General features: G+C 37.7%; 1 protein-coding gene across 1 annotated transcript in view; it reads right to left on the bottom strand.

Annotated features, from left to right (window-relative positions):
- MAP2K5 (mitogen-activated protein kinase kinase 5) overlaps positions 1-18,881 on the bottom strand; it is a 234,025-nt gene that overhangs the window by 154,658 nt on the left and 60,486 nt on the right. The window contains exon 9 of the mRNA XM_081831876.1: positions 10,325-10,464. Coding sequence (XP_081688002.1) covers positions 10,325-10,464 — 140 coding nt within the window. The remainder of the gene's footprint in view (positions 1-10,324; positions 10,465-18,881) is intronic.

The following is an 18,881-nucleotide window of genomic DNA, read 5'->3' as shown; positions in this document are numbered from 1 at the left end:
CCCAAAACTGCCCATTTCTTAAGATAAAAACAAAACATATATTCTCCTATGATAAAATGAAAACATCACTCTCTGTTGTTTTGGCAGAAATATCTGTGTGGTTGCTCTGACAAATTTTTTAACAGCTTTGTTGAGGTGCGATTATATATGTAAAATTCACTTGTTTTAAGTATGCAATTCAATGATTTTTTAGCAAATTTACAGAGTTTTTGCAATCGCTGACAAGTGTTTTTTAAGTGACTGACTTATAGAAATGGTTTAGTTATTAAGGACCTGCAAGTATTTTTCACATATGAAATGTTATAAATTCAGGTAAGACTAGAAAAAAACATATATATGTATATATGTATGTACATATCTATAAATATTAGTGTTATAAGAAATTTGTTCTGCTTTTCCTATTTGAATAGACAAAGGTCAAGTCAACTATGGAAGGTAAACTTAGCCTTTAACAATTAATTGTAAAGAAATTCAAGTATATCATATTTAAAGAAAGGCAAGATTATAAAAATTAAGTGGCAACTGTTCATTTTACTGGTTTTTTTTTTTTTAAGATTTTATTTATTTATTTATTTGACAGAGAGAGACACAGTGAGAGAGGGAACACAAGCAGGGTGAGTGGGAGAGGGAGAAGCAGGCTCCTGGCTGAGCAGGGAGCCTGATGTGGGGCTTGATCCCAGGACCCTGGGATCATGACCTGAGCCGAAGGCAGATGCTTAACGACTGAGCCACCCAGGCGCCCTACTGAAGTTTTTTTAATCTGTAAGATGTCTAAAGACTTTCTGTAATATCAACCTCCCTAGTATATATAAATACTATTACAGTTATAAAACGTCAATTATTTAAAAAATTTTTACACTTTATATAAAGTGGTATACATTTTATAAGTGGAACCCCTATATTATACCAGTTTTAGAACAAATTACCATTTAATTTACTATGTATGTTAATATCACACTTTTACAATGTGAAACTACATTTCAGGTCATGATATGATTCATGATATATCTGAACTCATATAATATACTGGTATATAATGACTAACACTATTTTTCTCACTGCCTGACAGAGTTGTTAGACTAAGATAATCTGAAATGTAATTTGAAGGAAATTAATAACCTTATTCTATGTAAATATAGTTAATATAATATGTAAGATTTAATGATATATTATCTTTCGCCTGTACACCATAAATTCTTCCAATTTCAACTTTTAAAAATTCTGTATATTAGAATTCCTAACCAAGGACTGAAATATGAAGATAAAACAGTTGAATGCATACAAAAGGATTCAAAATTTGCAAAAAGAACAGTGGTTGTTATTTTGGACAACAAAACACCTGGACGTTTGAAATCAACAGCGGTGATAAGGAGATGACTAGAAGATGGTCTAATGTGTATACCATACTGGACAGTTTGGCAACTTAATAAGCTTGTCAAGAAAGCTTTTCCAAAAGAAAGGTCTCCTATTTCCAAGTGAATCAAAAGGGAGAGGCTTGATGATTTAATTATGATGCACGCTAATTCATCCGTGGAAGTTTGGGTTCGATTTCGAGCAATAAAGATGCTGTGAGGTTTGGTTTACAGTACAATGACAGTGCTGGTTTAACATTTAATTATCAAGGAGAAGTGGATGACAAAGGCAAGGCCAGGCATGAGTCGAATGTGTCCCTTAACTTTGCAAATGGCATCCTACCTGGAGAAAAGGAATTTGTTTACTTTCAATGGATACTGCATCTCAATTGTCTTGACCTTCCCCAACACAATTAACTATAAAGTGATTAATGAAGTTTGAATGGAGGCTCTGGTTACACCAAAAGACAACTATACACTTCTGCATTGTCTTAATTAACAGCTAACACTTCAAATTAGTTTATTGTTGCCACAGTAATTACCTGTTCCAATGAGTGCATGAAGGAAGCATTTTTATGTGATATTTTTAGTGCTGAGCCCTTGAGTGTTCTGCTTTGTTTGTGACCAGCACAGACCTTCTGGGAATAGTCCCAGCCTTTAAAATTGAGCACACAACATATACACTTCAGGATGGTGTGAACCAGTAGCCTGGTATAAATTTTTTGAGTACTTAAAATAACAAGGAGATGAGTAGAAGACAGGAACACTTACTACCCATACTTTCTTAAATTATTTTTTCATTTGGAACAACAGGTTTTAGATGACTGGACAAAAAGTCGGTATCAACCTTTAATTTTTGTACAGAATCAGATAATTTATTGAGCTTGTAGGTCATACAGAGAATTGTCTAATCTAATCCTTTCTTTTTACATTGGAAATACCCAAAGGCCAGGCTTAAAAAACTTGTCCAAACTTACAGTCAATGACAAGGCCAAGACTGTAACTGTGGCACAATACATATATTTTAGGACCTTAAGGAAATATATGGTGATGTTTAAGTTTTCTTAACTGCATTCCAGGGCAGGGAAACTTACAATTCAAAACTTGCAAGGGTGCTACCTATTTCCATCAGGCTAAGGACCAACACATCTGAATCTTTCCCGGCAAAGAAGCATTCTGCAAGCACTGCTATCTATCATGGGAGGCACAAGAGCAAAGGATGTAGGCTCTTAAGTCATTGACCGGGTTCTGATCCCAGCTCTGCCACCGCTTTTTTTTAAGTTTTTATTTAAATTCCAGTTAGTTAACACACAGGGTAATATTAGTTTCAAGCATACAATACAGTGATTCAACATTTCCAAACAACACCCGGTGCTCATCACGAGTGCACTCCTTAATCGCCATCATCTATTTAACCCACCCCCTTACCCACCTCCCCTCTGATAACTTATTAGTTTGTTCTCTACTGGTAAGAGTCTGTTTCTTGGTTTGCCTCTCTTCCCCCTCCACTTCTGTTCATTTCTTTTGTTTCTTAAATTCCACATGAGTGAAATCATAAGGTATTTGTCTTTCTCTGACTTATTTTCTTAGCATAATACTCTCTAGCTCCATCCATGTTGTTGCAAATGGCAAGATATCATTCTTCTTTATGGCTGAGTAATATTCTATTATGTATATATACCACATCTTCTTTTTGCATTCATTAATCGATGGACGCTTGGGCTGTTTCCATATCTTGGCTACTATAAATAATGATGCTATAAACATCAGGTGCAGGTATCCCTTTGGATTACTATTTTTGTATTCCTTGGGTAGGTACCTAGTAGTGTGATTGCTATATTGTAGGGTAGTTCTGTTTTTAACTTTTCAAGGAACCTCCATACTGTCTCCCATAGTGGCTACACCAGTTTGCATTCCCACCAACAGTGCAAGAGGGCTCCTTTTTCTCTACATCCTTGCCAAAACTTGTTGTTTCTTGTATTGATTTTAGCCATTCCAACAGGTGTGAGGTGGTATCTCATCGTGGTTTTGATTTGCATTTCCCTGATGGTGAGTGATGTTGAGATTTTTATGTGTCTCTTGGCCATCTGGATGTCTTCTTTGGAAAAATGTTCATGTCTTCTGTCCATTTTTAAACTGGATCATTTGTTTTTGGGGTGTTGAGTTGTATAAGTTCTTTATATATTTTGGATACTAACCCTTTATCGGATATGTCATTTGCAAATATCTTTTCCCATACCACAGGTTGCCTTTTAGTTTTTGTTGATTGTTTCCTTCACTGTACAGAAGCTTTTAATTTTGATGTAGTCTCAATAGTTTATTTTTGTTTTTGTTTCCCTTGCCAAAGGAGACAGATCTAGAAAAATATCGCTACAGCCAATGTCAGAAAAATTACTGCCTGTGCTCTCTTCAAGGATCTTATGTCCTTAATCCATTTTGAGTTTATTTTTGTGTATGGTTAAAGAGAATGGTCCAGTTTCATTCTTTTGCATGTTCCAGCTCTACCACTTCCTAATGCTAACCTGAATTGTTAGAAAACCTCACTGTGTCTCAAGTCTGGAAAGGGGATATCGGTCCTTATGCTATAGAGTTGTGAGGATTCAATGAGATAACGTAGGTAGAGCACTGAGGACAGGGCCTGGCACACAGTAAGCATGCATAAAATGTCAGGATCCTGGGAAGTTTTCAGGGTAGCTAGGTGGTTTACAAGTAAAACCTGCTAAAACTGACTGAAAGAGTCCTCTCTATGCTTTAAGAGTCAGGCTGTGTGCTCTACAAATGAAGGCTAATAAAGCTTTAATAATGAAGATGGGCAAAAGGCTGCACTGCATCATTTTCAATTAAGAAATGCAAGTTGTATTATTTCATGATGAACCAACTTGTTTAAGACAAAAAATTAGTCATCTGAAATGCTATGGCTATACCGAGATGCAAGGTCTAGATTTCTTACTGTTTTTAGCTCTTGCCCACTACCAAAAGGTACAGACAGGTGTGGTAAGTGCCGCATTTGGTGTTCATCTCAGCAGAAACACCACCTGACAATCACTGTTGCTAAATGAGAAGCCTAATTTTCATTCTCCTTGGGTTAACAGGAAAGCTATTATTAATTACTATTAATATAAGCTACCCTTTAAAAAAATCTATATACCTTCTTTCAACATACAGCCTCATAGATTATAATTAAAATTTGAGGCCTCTCCTAGTCTTCAGACTTCAGTATCACTATCCTAGCACACACTGCAGAAAAATTGTTTATATCTATCTTCTATACTGGGCAGCAAACACTACCATGTCTTAATCATCTTTGTTTTTTTTTTTAAGATTTTATTTATTTATTTGACAGAGAGAGAGACACAGCGAGAGTGAACACAGCAGGCGGAGTGGGAAAGGGAGAAGCAGGCTTCCCGCCGAGCAGGGAGCCCGATGTGGGATTCGATCCCAGGACCCTGGGATCATGACCTGAGCCGAAGGCAGATGCCTAACGACTGAGCCATCCAGGCGCCCATTAATCATCTTTGTATTCTTTACACTTTGCACAAGTCCTAGCATGGTAGGTGCTCCATACTTAATAAATGTCCAACAAATGAATACTACTTCTGGGTGGAAAGAAAATCTATCACTTGGATAGAGCTTTACAAAGAAACTCTACATGCATTTAATTCATTGATCCTATAATCTTATGAGGAGAAATTATTTTTCCCCAGCTTTGAGATATCATTTGACATATAATACAAGTAGAAGTTATTATCATCATCCCCACTTCATGGGTAGATTTCCAACTGCTGAATCAAAAGTCCTTATAAGGATACCATGAGCTGGCCCTTGGTTACTTACTGATCTCTGCTTCTGCCAGTCTCCCTTATCCACAGTACTCGCTCTGCTCCTCCAAACATCCTCCTGCCTCAGGCCCTTTGCACATACTCCTCAGGCCTGGAACACTCTTCCTTCAAAATCCATTTGGTTTGTTCCGTCACTTCCTTCAGGTCCAAAGTTACTTCTTTGACTATCCTACATAAAACAGCTCATTCTCTCTTTACTCTTCATAGAATTTATCAACACCTAACACAGTTTATTAATTTATTATCTGTCTGCTACCATTAGAAAGCAAGCTCCATGAAAACAGGCACTTTTGGTTTTTTATTCACTACTTACCTCCAGTGCTTAAAACTGTGCTGGGCACATTTTATAAATATTTGTTGATGACTGGATACATTTCCTTAATTGGTATAGGTCTATCTTTTTTTTTTTAATTTTCTTTAGGCAGTTTAAAGTTTGATACTCTTCTATCCAAAAGCCTTCTGTGGCTTTGTATTAGCCAGCAAATTGGGTACAGCAAAATTTCAACAACAGTAATAAAAGCTGAAAGACAACAGTGTCCTTAGAAGACAGAGAAAATATTTGTCTCAGTTAAACTGTCACTCAAGAGTGAGGGCAAAATAAACACATCTTCAGAAATGAATATAAATGTGTGTGTGTGTGTAGGCAGAGAAAGAGAGAGAAAGATAAATAGGGGACGAAAGAGGGTTAGTTTATTACTGAGAGAGTATGATTCGAACTTAATTTTAAAATCCTTACTCTGGCTGCAGGTTACCACAAAAAAGGAGGAGAAACCAGAGAGAGAGGAAAGAGTACACAGAAAGCCATTACAGTAGTCTATGCAAGAAGTGGTGAAATGAACCCAGGTAGTAACTGTGGATATGGAAAGGGGGAAAAAGATACAAAAGACTTTGGCCAGAGAGAATTTATAAAATACGGGGATGAGCAAAATAAACCTAAAATTTCAAGCTGATAGGATTATAGTATTTATTCACAGAAATAGAGGAACTTTACCCAGTCAGCCTTACACTATATAATCCTGTACTTTTTAGCTCCATGAGAGTCAACAGGATTTGTGGGTAAGTTTGGTGGATGGTCTGTGAGGAAACGAAGGATCAAGAATGAATGCAAAGTTTCTGTCATAAGCGACTTGTAGAATAGGGTTTCCATTTACCAAGATTGGAAAAACTGTAGAAGGAGCAGCTTTCAGGAGAAATCAAGAGTTCAATTTTGGGCAATTTTGAAAGCCCTAAAAGACATCCAACTGGTACTTAGATAGGAGTTTGAAGTTTAGGACAGAGGACTGGGTAGGAGATATCCTTTTGGGTTTCACCAACATATAGATGATATGTAAAGCCATGGAACTGCAAAAACTCTCTTAGGAATTAAATTAAGTAGAAACGAGGTCTGAGGACTGAACATGAGGCACTCCAAATTCAGAAGTCAGAAAGATGAGAAAAAAACAGTAAAGGCGATGAAACAGTACAGACAGTAAGCCAGCAACAGAACCCAGAGGATGGTGTCCCTGGGGCCCTGAATGTTGGTGTTACCTCCCACATTGCAAGTGCAGTACCTTGCCCAGAGTAGGTATTCAAAAAACCACATGACTGATTTCAAAGCAATACTTGGGGACAAATGCAATTAATTCTATTATGTGCTCTTTGAAATTTTAAAGATGGGTCTAGTACAATATATACAAGGCTAAAAGGGTAGACTTACCGTCATCTAAATCCTAATGAGAATTTGTTAAAAAGATAAATCAGTCCGGGGAATAAAGTGAATTTCTATAAGAATCTTTAAAAGTGTGTAAAGAAAAATTTCAAAACAAAATGTTAAAAAGTCCTATATTCACATAAGGACATAAGGGAGAAACAACCTGTGTTCACATTCCAACATCTGGACTACCACACAAATTTATGTCATGCATAAGATCAACTGCATCTGTATTTTACAATGTTTACTAAAATTATTTATGCTTAGAATTTTAAGTTCTAGGAGAACAAAAAAATATGAATCATCCCAGCTGACTCCTGTTCACAAAATAAATAACCTAGAGCTGATCATATATTTTCTGATAAAGCTTGTATAATCTCATACAATTAAAGTAGGCATCTAGTTTCTATGGCACTATTCTGCATATTAATTTCTATATACTCTCTAATCAAATTATTTTAAATTGCGAGCAGAAAAAAATTATCATAGGGAGTATCTGTGCTTCTCTACCAATTGTGAGGTAGAATGTAAGTTAAGAATCGAGGGGCTGACCTAAGATCTGATGGTAAATATTTCAAAGTTCAGTAAAACTGATAATGTATGTTATAAATGCGAATTTCTTGGCAAAATGGTCATGAAACACCTTTCCCTTTTTTCCCCTCTTGGAACAAGGATCCCAAGCATGCACAGTACAGCAAGAACTGTACTGCCCCGGTTCTGTGAAGGAGAGAGGCACTTCTTTCCTACACCACGTGGAATAAATGCCATTGATGTAAGTTCTACTTCTCACATAACATACTTCAGAGAAGGTTGGTGAAAAGGGGAACACAAATACTCTGTGAATTATTTATAGAGTGCTATCAATTGTTGGAAAATTCTCTAAATGGATGGGAAACCTAAGAAAACAATCCGGTCGCTAAAATGGTGAAAGTAATACTTAGAATTTGGCTTAAGAAGTAACCAGTAATCAAAAAGGGATGGTCTTATTTTAGGTAAGCAAGAAAGAAGAGGATGTTTATCTGTGTTGCTCCCCGGATCTCTTAGAGGATAGGTAAAAGGCGAGAAAGAAAGTGAGTATAGGCTGTTTTAAATAAATAAAAGTTACAAATGCATTTGCTGTTACTAGCTTGCCTCAGACCTAGTTATGCCTTTTCTAAATGATAAAATCGGATTCTGTGTTTTTCAGGCAAAGATTTCACAGCTTGTGGGATATACTGGATTCCCTGCTTCTCTGTTCTTTGAATGCCATAGAGATTTCCAGGACTCCCATCAGAGGCAGGGCAGAATAGAGGAGACAAGGTGAAAGAGAAACCTCTCTGTGGTCTCAGTCATTATGACAAAAAGTATGACTGGGAGGAGACAAACCATTGTCTAAAATGAAATTTTTTGGGGGCGCCAGGGTGGCTCAGTCGTTAAGCATCTGCCTTCGGCTCAGGTCATGATCCGAGGATACTGGGATCGAGCCCCGCATCAGGCTCCCTACTCCACAGGAAGCCTGCTTCTCCCTCTCCCACTCCCCCTGCTTGTGTTCCCTCTCTTGCTGTGTCTCTTTCTGTCAAATAAATAAATAAAATCTTAAAAAAATAAAATAAAATAAAATGAAATTTTTTTATTAGTTGTCCATTTTAATGATCTATGCAACTCTTAATTCTCATTAGCATAAAAAGTTAGAGTTGGCCATATTCAGATTTAATTACTGAATCTATTTCTTTATTTAAAAAATTGGTATCTGTTAAAGCCGATACCATACCTCTTATATCTTAGCCAATGTGAGATCATCAGTTTCCATACTTACAGATACTGTTTCCTTGCTTGTTATGTGATATTTTATTCATTGACCAAAAAAAAGTAACTCTGATTTTATGTAAATTTAGAATAAAAATGGAAGTCTTTTTCCAACTCAGAAGTTTTTCCATCTCAAACTCTTAATAGCCAGGCGCCTAGGTAGCTCAGTCAGTTGAGCGTCCAACTCTTGATTTCGGCTCAGGTCATGAGGTCACAGGTTGGGTTGTGCACTGGATGTGGAACCTGCTTAAGAGTCTCTCTCTCCCTCTGCCCCTCCCCCGCTCATGCTCGCTCTCTCTCTCCTTCTAAAAAAAAAAATTTAAAATAAATAAATAAATAAAATAAGGAACTGAGCGTTGATTGTACTACATTATGCCAAAAGATTATAAGGCTGAATGATTCTGCAGCCCACACTAAACAAGTGAAAAATACTTCTTTGCCTTCACAAAAGTCAAGTGCATAAATGCATGTGAGTATACACATAAATACAAAAACTTCTTGTTACCTTGTTAGATTAATTTTTAACAGCTCTGGGTATCATCTTTTAATTCAGTGACACGTTTTCAGTAAACACATGTAAATTAGCTGTGGTTCAGTTAATGAAAATTTTGTTTTATTGCTTGATCTTTTTAGAGATCTGTTCTCATGGTAGACTTCTTTGGGGATAGATTTTACCACTATGTCACATACTAAAATAGCCATCCACAGGAAAAAAAGAATCAAATAGTTTCAGGGAAATCAACACTGACAGTTGTTGTCTTCCATAATAGATAAACACATTAGCCAGGCTCTAGTTGTTAAAATAGGAAATCCAAAGTAAACAGCAGTTGTAAAAAGAAGCTTTTATGTAAACTGTACTAGTTCAAATAGCAGTCTATGCCAACCTTCCTTCTGCCTAAAACCCATTACAAATGCTTGACTACTGATTTTAAAATAATTTGTGGTTAAGCAACACAGCCCCCCCCCCAAGACTGTGTAAGTATCAAATCAAACATGTTATTAGGTTACAGATATTAACAACTGTTTCAAGATGCTGATCATCCATAGGGCATACTAGTTGCTAACCAGGATATTGGGAACCTGGCAGGGCTGGAAAGAGTTCTAGTCAGAGAAAAGCTACTGGGACCCTACATTTGGTCCTTTCTTATTCTAATTACTCTGGTTATATACCCTTTCTGCTCCCACACCTGCCTCAGTTAATGTTGTCACCACTGCCTCCATATTTCTTCCATAAGTTGATGCGGCCTGGTTCAAGCCTTTAACACTCCCCACATCAACTAGAGTAATGTCTTTTCATATATGGTCTAAATAGCTTGGAGATCGAGGAAGCCACAGTCACAGTGATCTCTTGATCAAAGGTTCAGAAAGAATGTGATAGGCAAAACAGAGAGGCAAGAAATATAAAGCCAAATGATGACAATGAAAGAAATACAGGACTGAGGCAATACGCATGGGAAAAAATAGGGACACCTTGAGGATTAACTACCTGGGACAACTCTCCCCTGAAATGACTTGATTATAATGTAGTATCTGTGCAGCATGGTTTCTTTGTGGAAACTAACAATAAATCACTTTCCAAAAGCAGATACAAAAATGGATATTTCAGAAAACCTCCGTAAACTAGTAATTAATATTCTATTGTGCTTTATAGTTTGTACTTTTTATACAGAAGCGATTTGATTTGCACAAAAGTTTCTTATTCTTAAGCTCGATGGGGTTAAGAACTGCTTCAAGATTCTGATAAGCACTGGAGGATTCAAGTCCTTTGAAGTCAAATCCAATATGCGCCCCAATAAGCCTGAATGAACGCAAATGCGTTGCTTCTAGATCCTCTAACTCAAGTTATCTTCAAGGTTCTCTGGATATGGTCTGTTTTGATTTTTTTTTTTTAAAGATTTTATTTATTTATTTGAGACAGAGAGAATGAGAGACAGAGAGCATGAGAGGGAGGAGGGTCAGAGGGAGAAGCAGGCTCCCTGCCGAGCAGGGAGCCCAATGCGGGACTCGATCCCGGGACTCCAGGATCATGACCTGAGCCGAAGGCAGTCGCTTAACCAACTGAGCCACCCAGGCGCCCGGTCTGTTTTGATTTTTAAAAAGCAATAGGGAAAATCGATTGAATGACTCACTTTTCAGAGCTGCATTAACTTTTTCAGGCCACTGGGGTACTATTTACTAAATTACCTCTCCTAGAACACTAAATAGTACCCTAGTGGGTCAAAGAGTAAATGCACCTCTGAAAAGTGAGCCATTTATTCCCTTCTTCCCTGTAGTACCAGATGTAATATGTCCCCTATGACAGAAATATTAACCCGTTTCCATTAAAAACTCAAGAAATTGTCCCACACTAGAGAAAATAAGTATGAGGACTCTTCCCAAAGCAAAAATCTCTCTTTATAACCCTGTCCACAATACTGTTGAAAAGTCAACATGTACTTATATAACGATACTTGTTTTTTATTCACTAGAGATTGATTTTTAATCAAGACCTCAAAAAATATATAAATTAGAAGCTGATGGTTTTCAGCAGAGAGATGCATAGGGTATCATGATAGCTAGTTTTATCTTATACTTCAGTATTTTAGAAAATCAGCTCAAGCACTCATCTTGCTTATGAAATAAGATCTACATCAGCAACAGCTGTTCTTTCACATATCTCATTACATTACAGGTTATCCCTTTGCCAGAAAAAAAAAAAAATCCCTTGAATAGCAAGTAAGTATATTATTACTTGTAATCTCTATAAAGACCAAAGCCTCTGAATACATTTTTGAGTTGCTTTAGCAATAGCTATTAAGTGCTTTCACACTTGTGAGATACCTCGACAAAGCAAGACTTTAGGTTTTCAGCACTGTTAGTCCCTTACTCTTCTGGAAGATGGCTATGCAATGAAAACAAGACAACTTTAATTTAAGAATCATCCAGCTTCTAATTAAACTGCCATAGGCAGCTGGTTGGATAAGTTTTAATCAGTTTCAATCACCTATTGATTGGTATACTGAAGCCTAAAAAATTAAAAGTAAAAGATGATTGGGGAATTGTCCCATCTCAGAACAACAGTAGAGGCCTCTGTAAATAACTCCTCTTTTAACCATCAGCTAAATGAACACTTCAATATTGCAGTACAAAGTCTTCTGCAAAATTACTTTAACTAACAAGCAGAAATTTATCAGCTTCAGCCAAAATCAATGCTGAAATCAATTTGAACACTGGTTGTGTCTAAAGGGGCTCATTGGCAATTTAGGGAAATTACACCATGTAAATGCCTGTGCTTTAATTGAACAGTTTCATCAACTAGGCTGTGATTGCTGTCCATTCATTTATTTACTTTCGCTGCAGCTACCATTTGTCAGGCTGGAGAGAGGCACTTTATCTTCATTTTGTGCACTTTTGTGCATAACAGACTTCATGAAACGGGCCTATCATGACTAGGGTCAAAACAAACCTGAAGGGACTTTTCCTTTCACATAAAAACTGAACAACACCCAAACTACCATCATACCTTCCACCATCCGGGGACAGTCATCTTTAAACCCAGTAACAAGAAGGAATTTGAGTGACTTCCCTGCACATGGCACTGTGTTTCTGTATTGAGAAGCTACGTTTTGGGCAAAAGAAGGAAAAGCGTTTGGATTCTAAATTCAATTCGACCACATTCTTTCTGAGGTATCTTTAGTGACTTCCAAAAATATATAAACTGTATTAGATCATTCTCTTCAAACATGAAGCAACATTGTGTTTTATAAAGTCCTTTGAGATTAGTCAAGAGAAAGTGCTATTCTCAAATCCATTCAAGAGACTAAGGCTTAAAGATGTCACATAGACTTTTAAAGATTAAGGGGAGGAGAAAGGGAGAGGAGTCTGTGTGGGAGGAGAAAAACAAACTTCCTTGTAAAGACCAGCAGCCAGAGACACCAACAAAGTCCTAAAAATGATTTAAATGCACACACACAAATGCACTCATAAAATCATGGACAAGAAAAAACCCAAAGATATAATTTCTGGAGAATCCTATGCTGAAATGACTCAAGTTTGGAAAGCATTCACATTTTTGACATTGGGTTAATTCAGATTACAAGTTCTAGGGAAGGAGAGAAGAAAGAAGACAGCGGTTCATTCACATGGGTCATCTGTAAGGTACATGTGCCTGATGCATAAAGTAAGTACAATTGTAGTATATTTGTTAGAATACGCCAGCAGAAATTCTTAGGCTTGCACATTCTTAGTTCTTCATAGAACCAAATGGAATTATTCACAAGGAACGGCACCAGGAAGGGACTAATGGATAAGAAAGGATAAGAAAGTTTCAGTGGTGGGTGCCTGGGTGGCTCAGTTGGTTAAGCGACTGCCTTCGGCTCGGGTCATGATCCCAGGGTCCTGGAATCGAGTCCCACATCGGGCTCCCTGCTCCGCAGGAGGCCTGCTTCTCCCTCTCCCACTCCCCCTGCTTGTGTTCCCTCTCTCATTGTGTCTCTCTCTGTCAAATAAATAAATAAAATCTAAAAAAAAAAGAAAGTTTCAGTGGTGATTCTATCCCCATCTTGTTTTGAATCCTCAGGGAAATCCATTGAGTTTGGTGCTTCAGTCTCTTCACAGGGTCAAATGAGGACAGTGACAGCTATTCTACCCAGCTATATTTCAGTGCTGCAGGGGGCTAAGCCGGGCATGTGATGGTGACCTGGTTTGGAAACAGAAGTGCGACCACTATGATTCTGAGCACCTCCTGTGCTTGAGTATGATGGAGGCAGGCAGGGCCTTGAAACCTTCTACTGGGGCTGTAAGGGATGCAGGGAAACTTCCCATTTGTCCTTTTAGTCAGTGACCCCAGCTGTTGTACACCACACTCACTAGGAATTACCTTCAATAAAAGTTAGAAGGGAGAAGAAATAAATGGTGTCCAGAAACTTAACTCAGTACATGTTTGTGGTAAAAATTCATTCTGGAATTTAATCCCATGTATGCTTTTCTCTGCCACTCTAAAGTTTCACTGGCTATCCATCTTGTTGCTGAGACAATGTAAAAATATATTTTATTCACAGTTTTTAGATAACTTTTCTGAAATTTTAATTATGGTTTAATCGAGTTTTATGTTTATTGACTAAGTATATTGTTACATTTTGCTGCTGTAGTTAGCAGTTGTAACAGAATCAGAATGTTTGAGAACCTTATACAATATGTATTTTCCAAACACACTAAGCTTGTTAAAATGCTATATTGATTGTGTCCTAAAGCAAGTTCTAATTCTGTCTGAACATTTTTCACTTTGTTATTTGAATTCAACAAACAAAAACCATGAAATCTGCTTTTAGCAATAATACTGAACATTATTTTTCTTTCTTTTGCAACACTGACAAGGAAAAGTATAGAAATTTTAGGGTTAAGAGGATAACGTAATACAAAGTCACACTTAAGAAACAAATTAATGTTTAAAGAAACTTTATGCTTAACTCTCACAACCAAAGCATCTATTGCTACTTCCCTTCTAATTTGGTCATCTGTTCCTCCGATTTAGCGTTAGTGCACAAATCAGAACTGAAACATGTTTCACTCTGGTAAGGTGGTCATTTAACAGAAACACAGTCTCTTACATCTAACTAACCAACAACAGAGCAATGAGGGAAAAAAAAAAAAACTGTGGCAGAAAGTTATACACATTAAATGCCTTTTGGACTTTCCAGTGAATTATTTTCCCAAAAAAGCAATTTAAATAAATACCCTAGATGCTATGGTGTACAAATATTTGCTTGTGCTATATGCCAACCAAGAGACTACATTTTTCTAACACATCAGATACTGTAAAATACAAAAAAAAAAAATTTTTTTTAATGTGTTTTATAAATCAAGAAATGTACCACCTCCACTAGCATAACCATACAATTAATCTAGGGATTCAATTATTAAATTCTAAGTTTTTGATAAGGAAAGAGACCCAAAGGTAGAATAACAAGTAATGTTGCAATAGCACTATCAGCCCAGAAATGATTGTTTTAAAACATCTATTAAAAAGCCTCTAAAATTAACTAGAGATGGTATATCACTGACTTTCAGAATTATATGTTTATATCTTATATCCAAAAATAATTTGGATTAAAAATTAGGAAACTCAGAGACTGAATGGCAAATAGAAAACCCCTGGCTTGGGGCACCTGGGTGGCTCAGTTGGTTGAACATCTGACTCTTCATTTCGGCTCAGGTCATGATCACAGGGTCTTGAGATCAAGCCCCATGTCGGGCTCTGCACCCAGCACTACTCGTGCTCAGGGGCTCTCTCTCTCCCTCTCTCAAGTAAATAAACAAATAAAATCTTAAAAAAAAAAGAAAACCCCTGGTCTGAGTTCTAGTCTTCTAAAAACAGTATATATTTAAGATGCATGACTCGATGTTTTGATACTGAGTTCTAGGCTTGATCTGACCTTGGGCATGCCCTTAACTCTTCCAAGCTTTAGCTTTCTCACTGGTAGAAAGGGGGTAACCTTCTTAAAAAGGATTCAGCAAGGTCTGACAGATCCAGCATGATCAAGCCTCTGCCCATGTCTCTGCTCTCCCCTGAGCTCACTCTACTATGGCCACACTGGCCTAGACACGACATGTTCATGCCCATCTTTGGGCTTTCGCCAGAGTGGTTCCTTCTGCCTGGAAGGTTCTTCTCCCAGATTTCCCCACAACTGACTCCTTGCTGTCCTTTAGGTCTGAGCTTAAATATCACCTCTTCAGAGAAGCCTTATTGAGCAACTATTTTACATTCTTTACAGCACCTGCTAGGTCTGATATCATCCTACTTGCAATCACTTCCTTGATTACTGTCTGTGTGCCCCATGAGTGTGAGCTCCGGGAGCACAGGGAACTTGTCTTATTCACTGCTGGCCTGCAAGTGCTCAGAGCAGTCCTTGGCACAGAGTGACAGTAAGTACCCTAGACCCTAGAACAACATGGGGGGTAGGGGCACTGAGCCCTATGCAGTCAAAAATCTGCATATAATTTCTGACTCCCTGAAAACTTAACCACCAATAGCCCACTGTTGACTAGAAGCCTCACCAATACATGAACAGTTGATTAACACATTTTGTATGTCACATGTATTTATATTATATTCTTACAATAAAGTAAGCTAAAGAAAAGAAAATGTTATGAGAATCATAAGGAAGAGAAAATACATTTACAGTGCTGTACTGTATTTACTGAAAAAAAAAATCCACATATAATGTGGATCCGTGCAATTCAAAACTGTGTTGTTCAAGGGCCAACTGTATTTATTCAATGAATCAATGAATATACAATACGACAAACTTTTAAAGAACAAAACCAAGCACCATGTGATATAATATTTTTACAGCAGGTGAATGCTGAATTAATTCTGGAATGTTAGCCTTGGGAGTGACATCACGTCACATCAGTTACATCACGTCCAGGTCTAAGTGGAAATTCTTTTCTCAGTGGTTCTGAACACCAGCCATGTTGTTCTGCTTAAGGTAAGAGGGTTCACACCTCCCAGAGCCACCCAGCAACAGAAAACACTCGGTGTCCATCCCTAGGCTGTGAAGAGTCTGCCCCTGCAGGTTAATTCCTAAATTGCTGACCAGGTTCCTACAATAGGTGCGGTGCAATGCAGGTGAGAATGCCCACCCAGATTCACGGGACACAACTCTCCTCCAGGGAGGACAGTCCAGTGGGAAGAACAGGAGGACGAGTACATCACTCACTCTAACCAAAAGTAGACTGTCAGAGATAGTCCAGATGAGCAATTTGAGGCTAGCCTTCAGAAACACATAGAGCAAACCTATTCCTCAGTCGACAGGAATGCTTTTCTGACTTTTTGAAAAGTCAGCTGTCATGGAGGTTCTTAATTTCCTCTTCTTCAGGTAAAAGCTGGCCAATTCCTTCAACCACTTCTCAATTCAAATACCAGTTCCTCCATGAGGCCCTGACCTGATTCTTCCTGAGGAAAGAGCTAGAACTCACCACCCCTTCCATAGCCCACCACACGGGGCCTGCATACAGGCCACACATACAGATATGCACTCTAGACTGTGAAGTCCCATACTTACTTCTTCATCCATCTGGACACGGTCCGACAAGAGCCAGGCTGCCCCCACCAGCCAGCAGGGTGCCATCCACACAGCATGTACTCAGAATGAGACTATTCAACAAATGTATAGAGGAGGATTGGAGAGGCACCATTCCCAGGCCCCCTGACAATTCTCCTCATGCCTCTCTGGCTGGTCTCTGAACTGTCCACATCTCTCTGTAGAAACTCAGTACCCAGAACTAGACACACGAATCCGAAAGTGGCATGCTACAGGATGAAGTCAAATCCCAATGTTGTACCCTCCTGATGAAGCCAGAGAAAGGAAAACTAGATCTCCTCCACCCTAAAAAAACACAAGTGTGCTAATGTTTATCTGGTCACAATCACTTCTGGTTGGGGACTTCCAATTTCTCTACAAAGAAACATTTTTACTAAAATAAAATATTAGAAAGAAGTCTTGCCACTTTAAAACTATTTTTCCCTACAAGGAGATGGTGTTGAAATACTTCGATTCAGCAAATTCTTACTTGAAATATTACCATAATGTATTGATTTTTACCAGACTCAATTGACTGAAAAGTTGTTTGTATAGCAATATTGGCCAAACCAATATACTAGAACAATTTTGTTACCCATAGTAATCAAGTGCATTTCTGAAGTATAATTATACTGTCATAAAAATAAAGCCAAGATACCCTTTTCCAAGCAACAAAACAACAGGGGCTATAAAACAGGAAGAAGAAAAGGCTAAATAAATGAGATTTTTTAAAATTAAATTTAGTGTCTTTTAAGAACACCTCCGCCTCCTCTTCCTTCCCTTAAGCCAAGGTTAGCAGAAAATGATCAATACTTCAATCTCAATAAACTATTTCAATAATAGTTAATTCAGGTGGAAACAGAGTCTGAAAATCTCTGCTCAGTGACCTGTAACATCCTGTCATGTTGGTTGTATGCCAATAATCCATCATTGCCATAATGGATATGAGCACATGTGAAGTTATAGGAACACAGAATGGGGGGAGCAAAGGTGGGAAAGGTGTAGAGAATCACAAGCTCTTTAGGTTCATTCTTTAGACTTTAATCAATACAATATACATTATTCTATGAAACAAACCTCTAACTGTGAATGCTGAGAGAGCGAAAGAGGGAAACATAATTAATTTTATTTGACAAATACTCATTGATTTTCTGAAAATATTAATATCCTTGCTTGTCACATGATACTTTAACACAATCCAGCCATACGTAAGTATTTAATTTTGCATTAAGATGATATCTTGTTTGCTTGTTTAAAATATGATCTTGGCTGCAAAGAAAAGGCTCTTCATTTGATTGGAAATTTAAAGTTAAAATAAATCAAACAATCATGCTGGCTCTTGGGTCAATATCAAAACCACTTAAAAACTACTCTTAATTTACAAGATGTACCTCAGGGAAAAAATATAAAGGAGTGGGGTCACTGATGCAGTGGGCAGAGAAGCAGGGGTCAGACCTACTGCTGATTTGGTTTGGCGCCTTCCGATTGGCCAGTGAAAGAGAAGTGAGAGCTTCCTGGGTACTATGTGGTTCCCAATATTTTCATCAAGGACTCTTCTTTATTATGTTTTTCCCCTCAGGAACCCCATGTTTGGGCATATTTTGTTTACTAAACAGCATTTAATTAGACAGCAATTCATGTGTTTTCTCATTTTACATAACTGACCACCAGAGCTTCTAATTTTCATTAAATACCTCATGTTACTGTAATGAGTTGATATAATTCCAGCTCCAAAACCACAAATGCAATGTTTTATTTGGACTCTACAACCGTATTACAAGGGCAGAATACAACTTAATAGTTCATGTGATCTCAGTCACTCTCTCCAAGGACCATTCTCACCCTTCTGCCCAACAAATATCTCATAAAATGGATAAGACAAAAGAGAGAAGGAGAGACCAACCCTTTGAGAATTATTATCCCGTCCCTCTTCTTGTTGTCTCTGGATGAGTCAAATTAATTCTTAAATAATGGTTTATATCCAATCTTCAAAACACCATGTCGGCAGCATTTAAGCTATGCATTATATCACTGAGAAAATCCTACCCCAAATCCAGGTTTGACCGTTAATGTACTGTAGGAAGGAACTGGAGGCAGAAAATCCATTACTGCTTTCAAACACTTACACACTAGAATACATGACCAAAAAGCT

The sequence above is a fragment of the Leptonychotes weddellii genome, chromosome 9 (assembly GCF_054177405.1).
Source record: "Leptonychotes weddellii isolate Sample4059 chromosome 9, ASM5417740v2, whole genome shotgun sequence".
NCBI lineage: Eukaryota > Metazoa > Chordata > Mammalia > Carnivora > Phocidae > Leptonychotes > Leptonychotes weddellii.
This window is presented reverse-complemented; position numbering and strand designations above follow the sequence as displayed.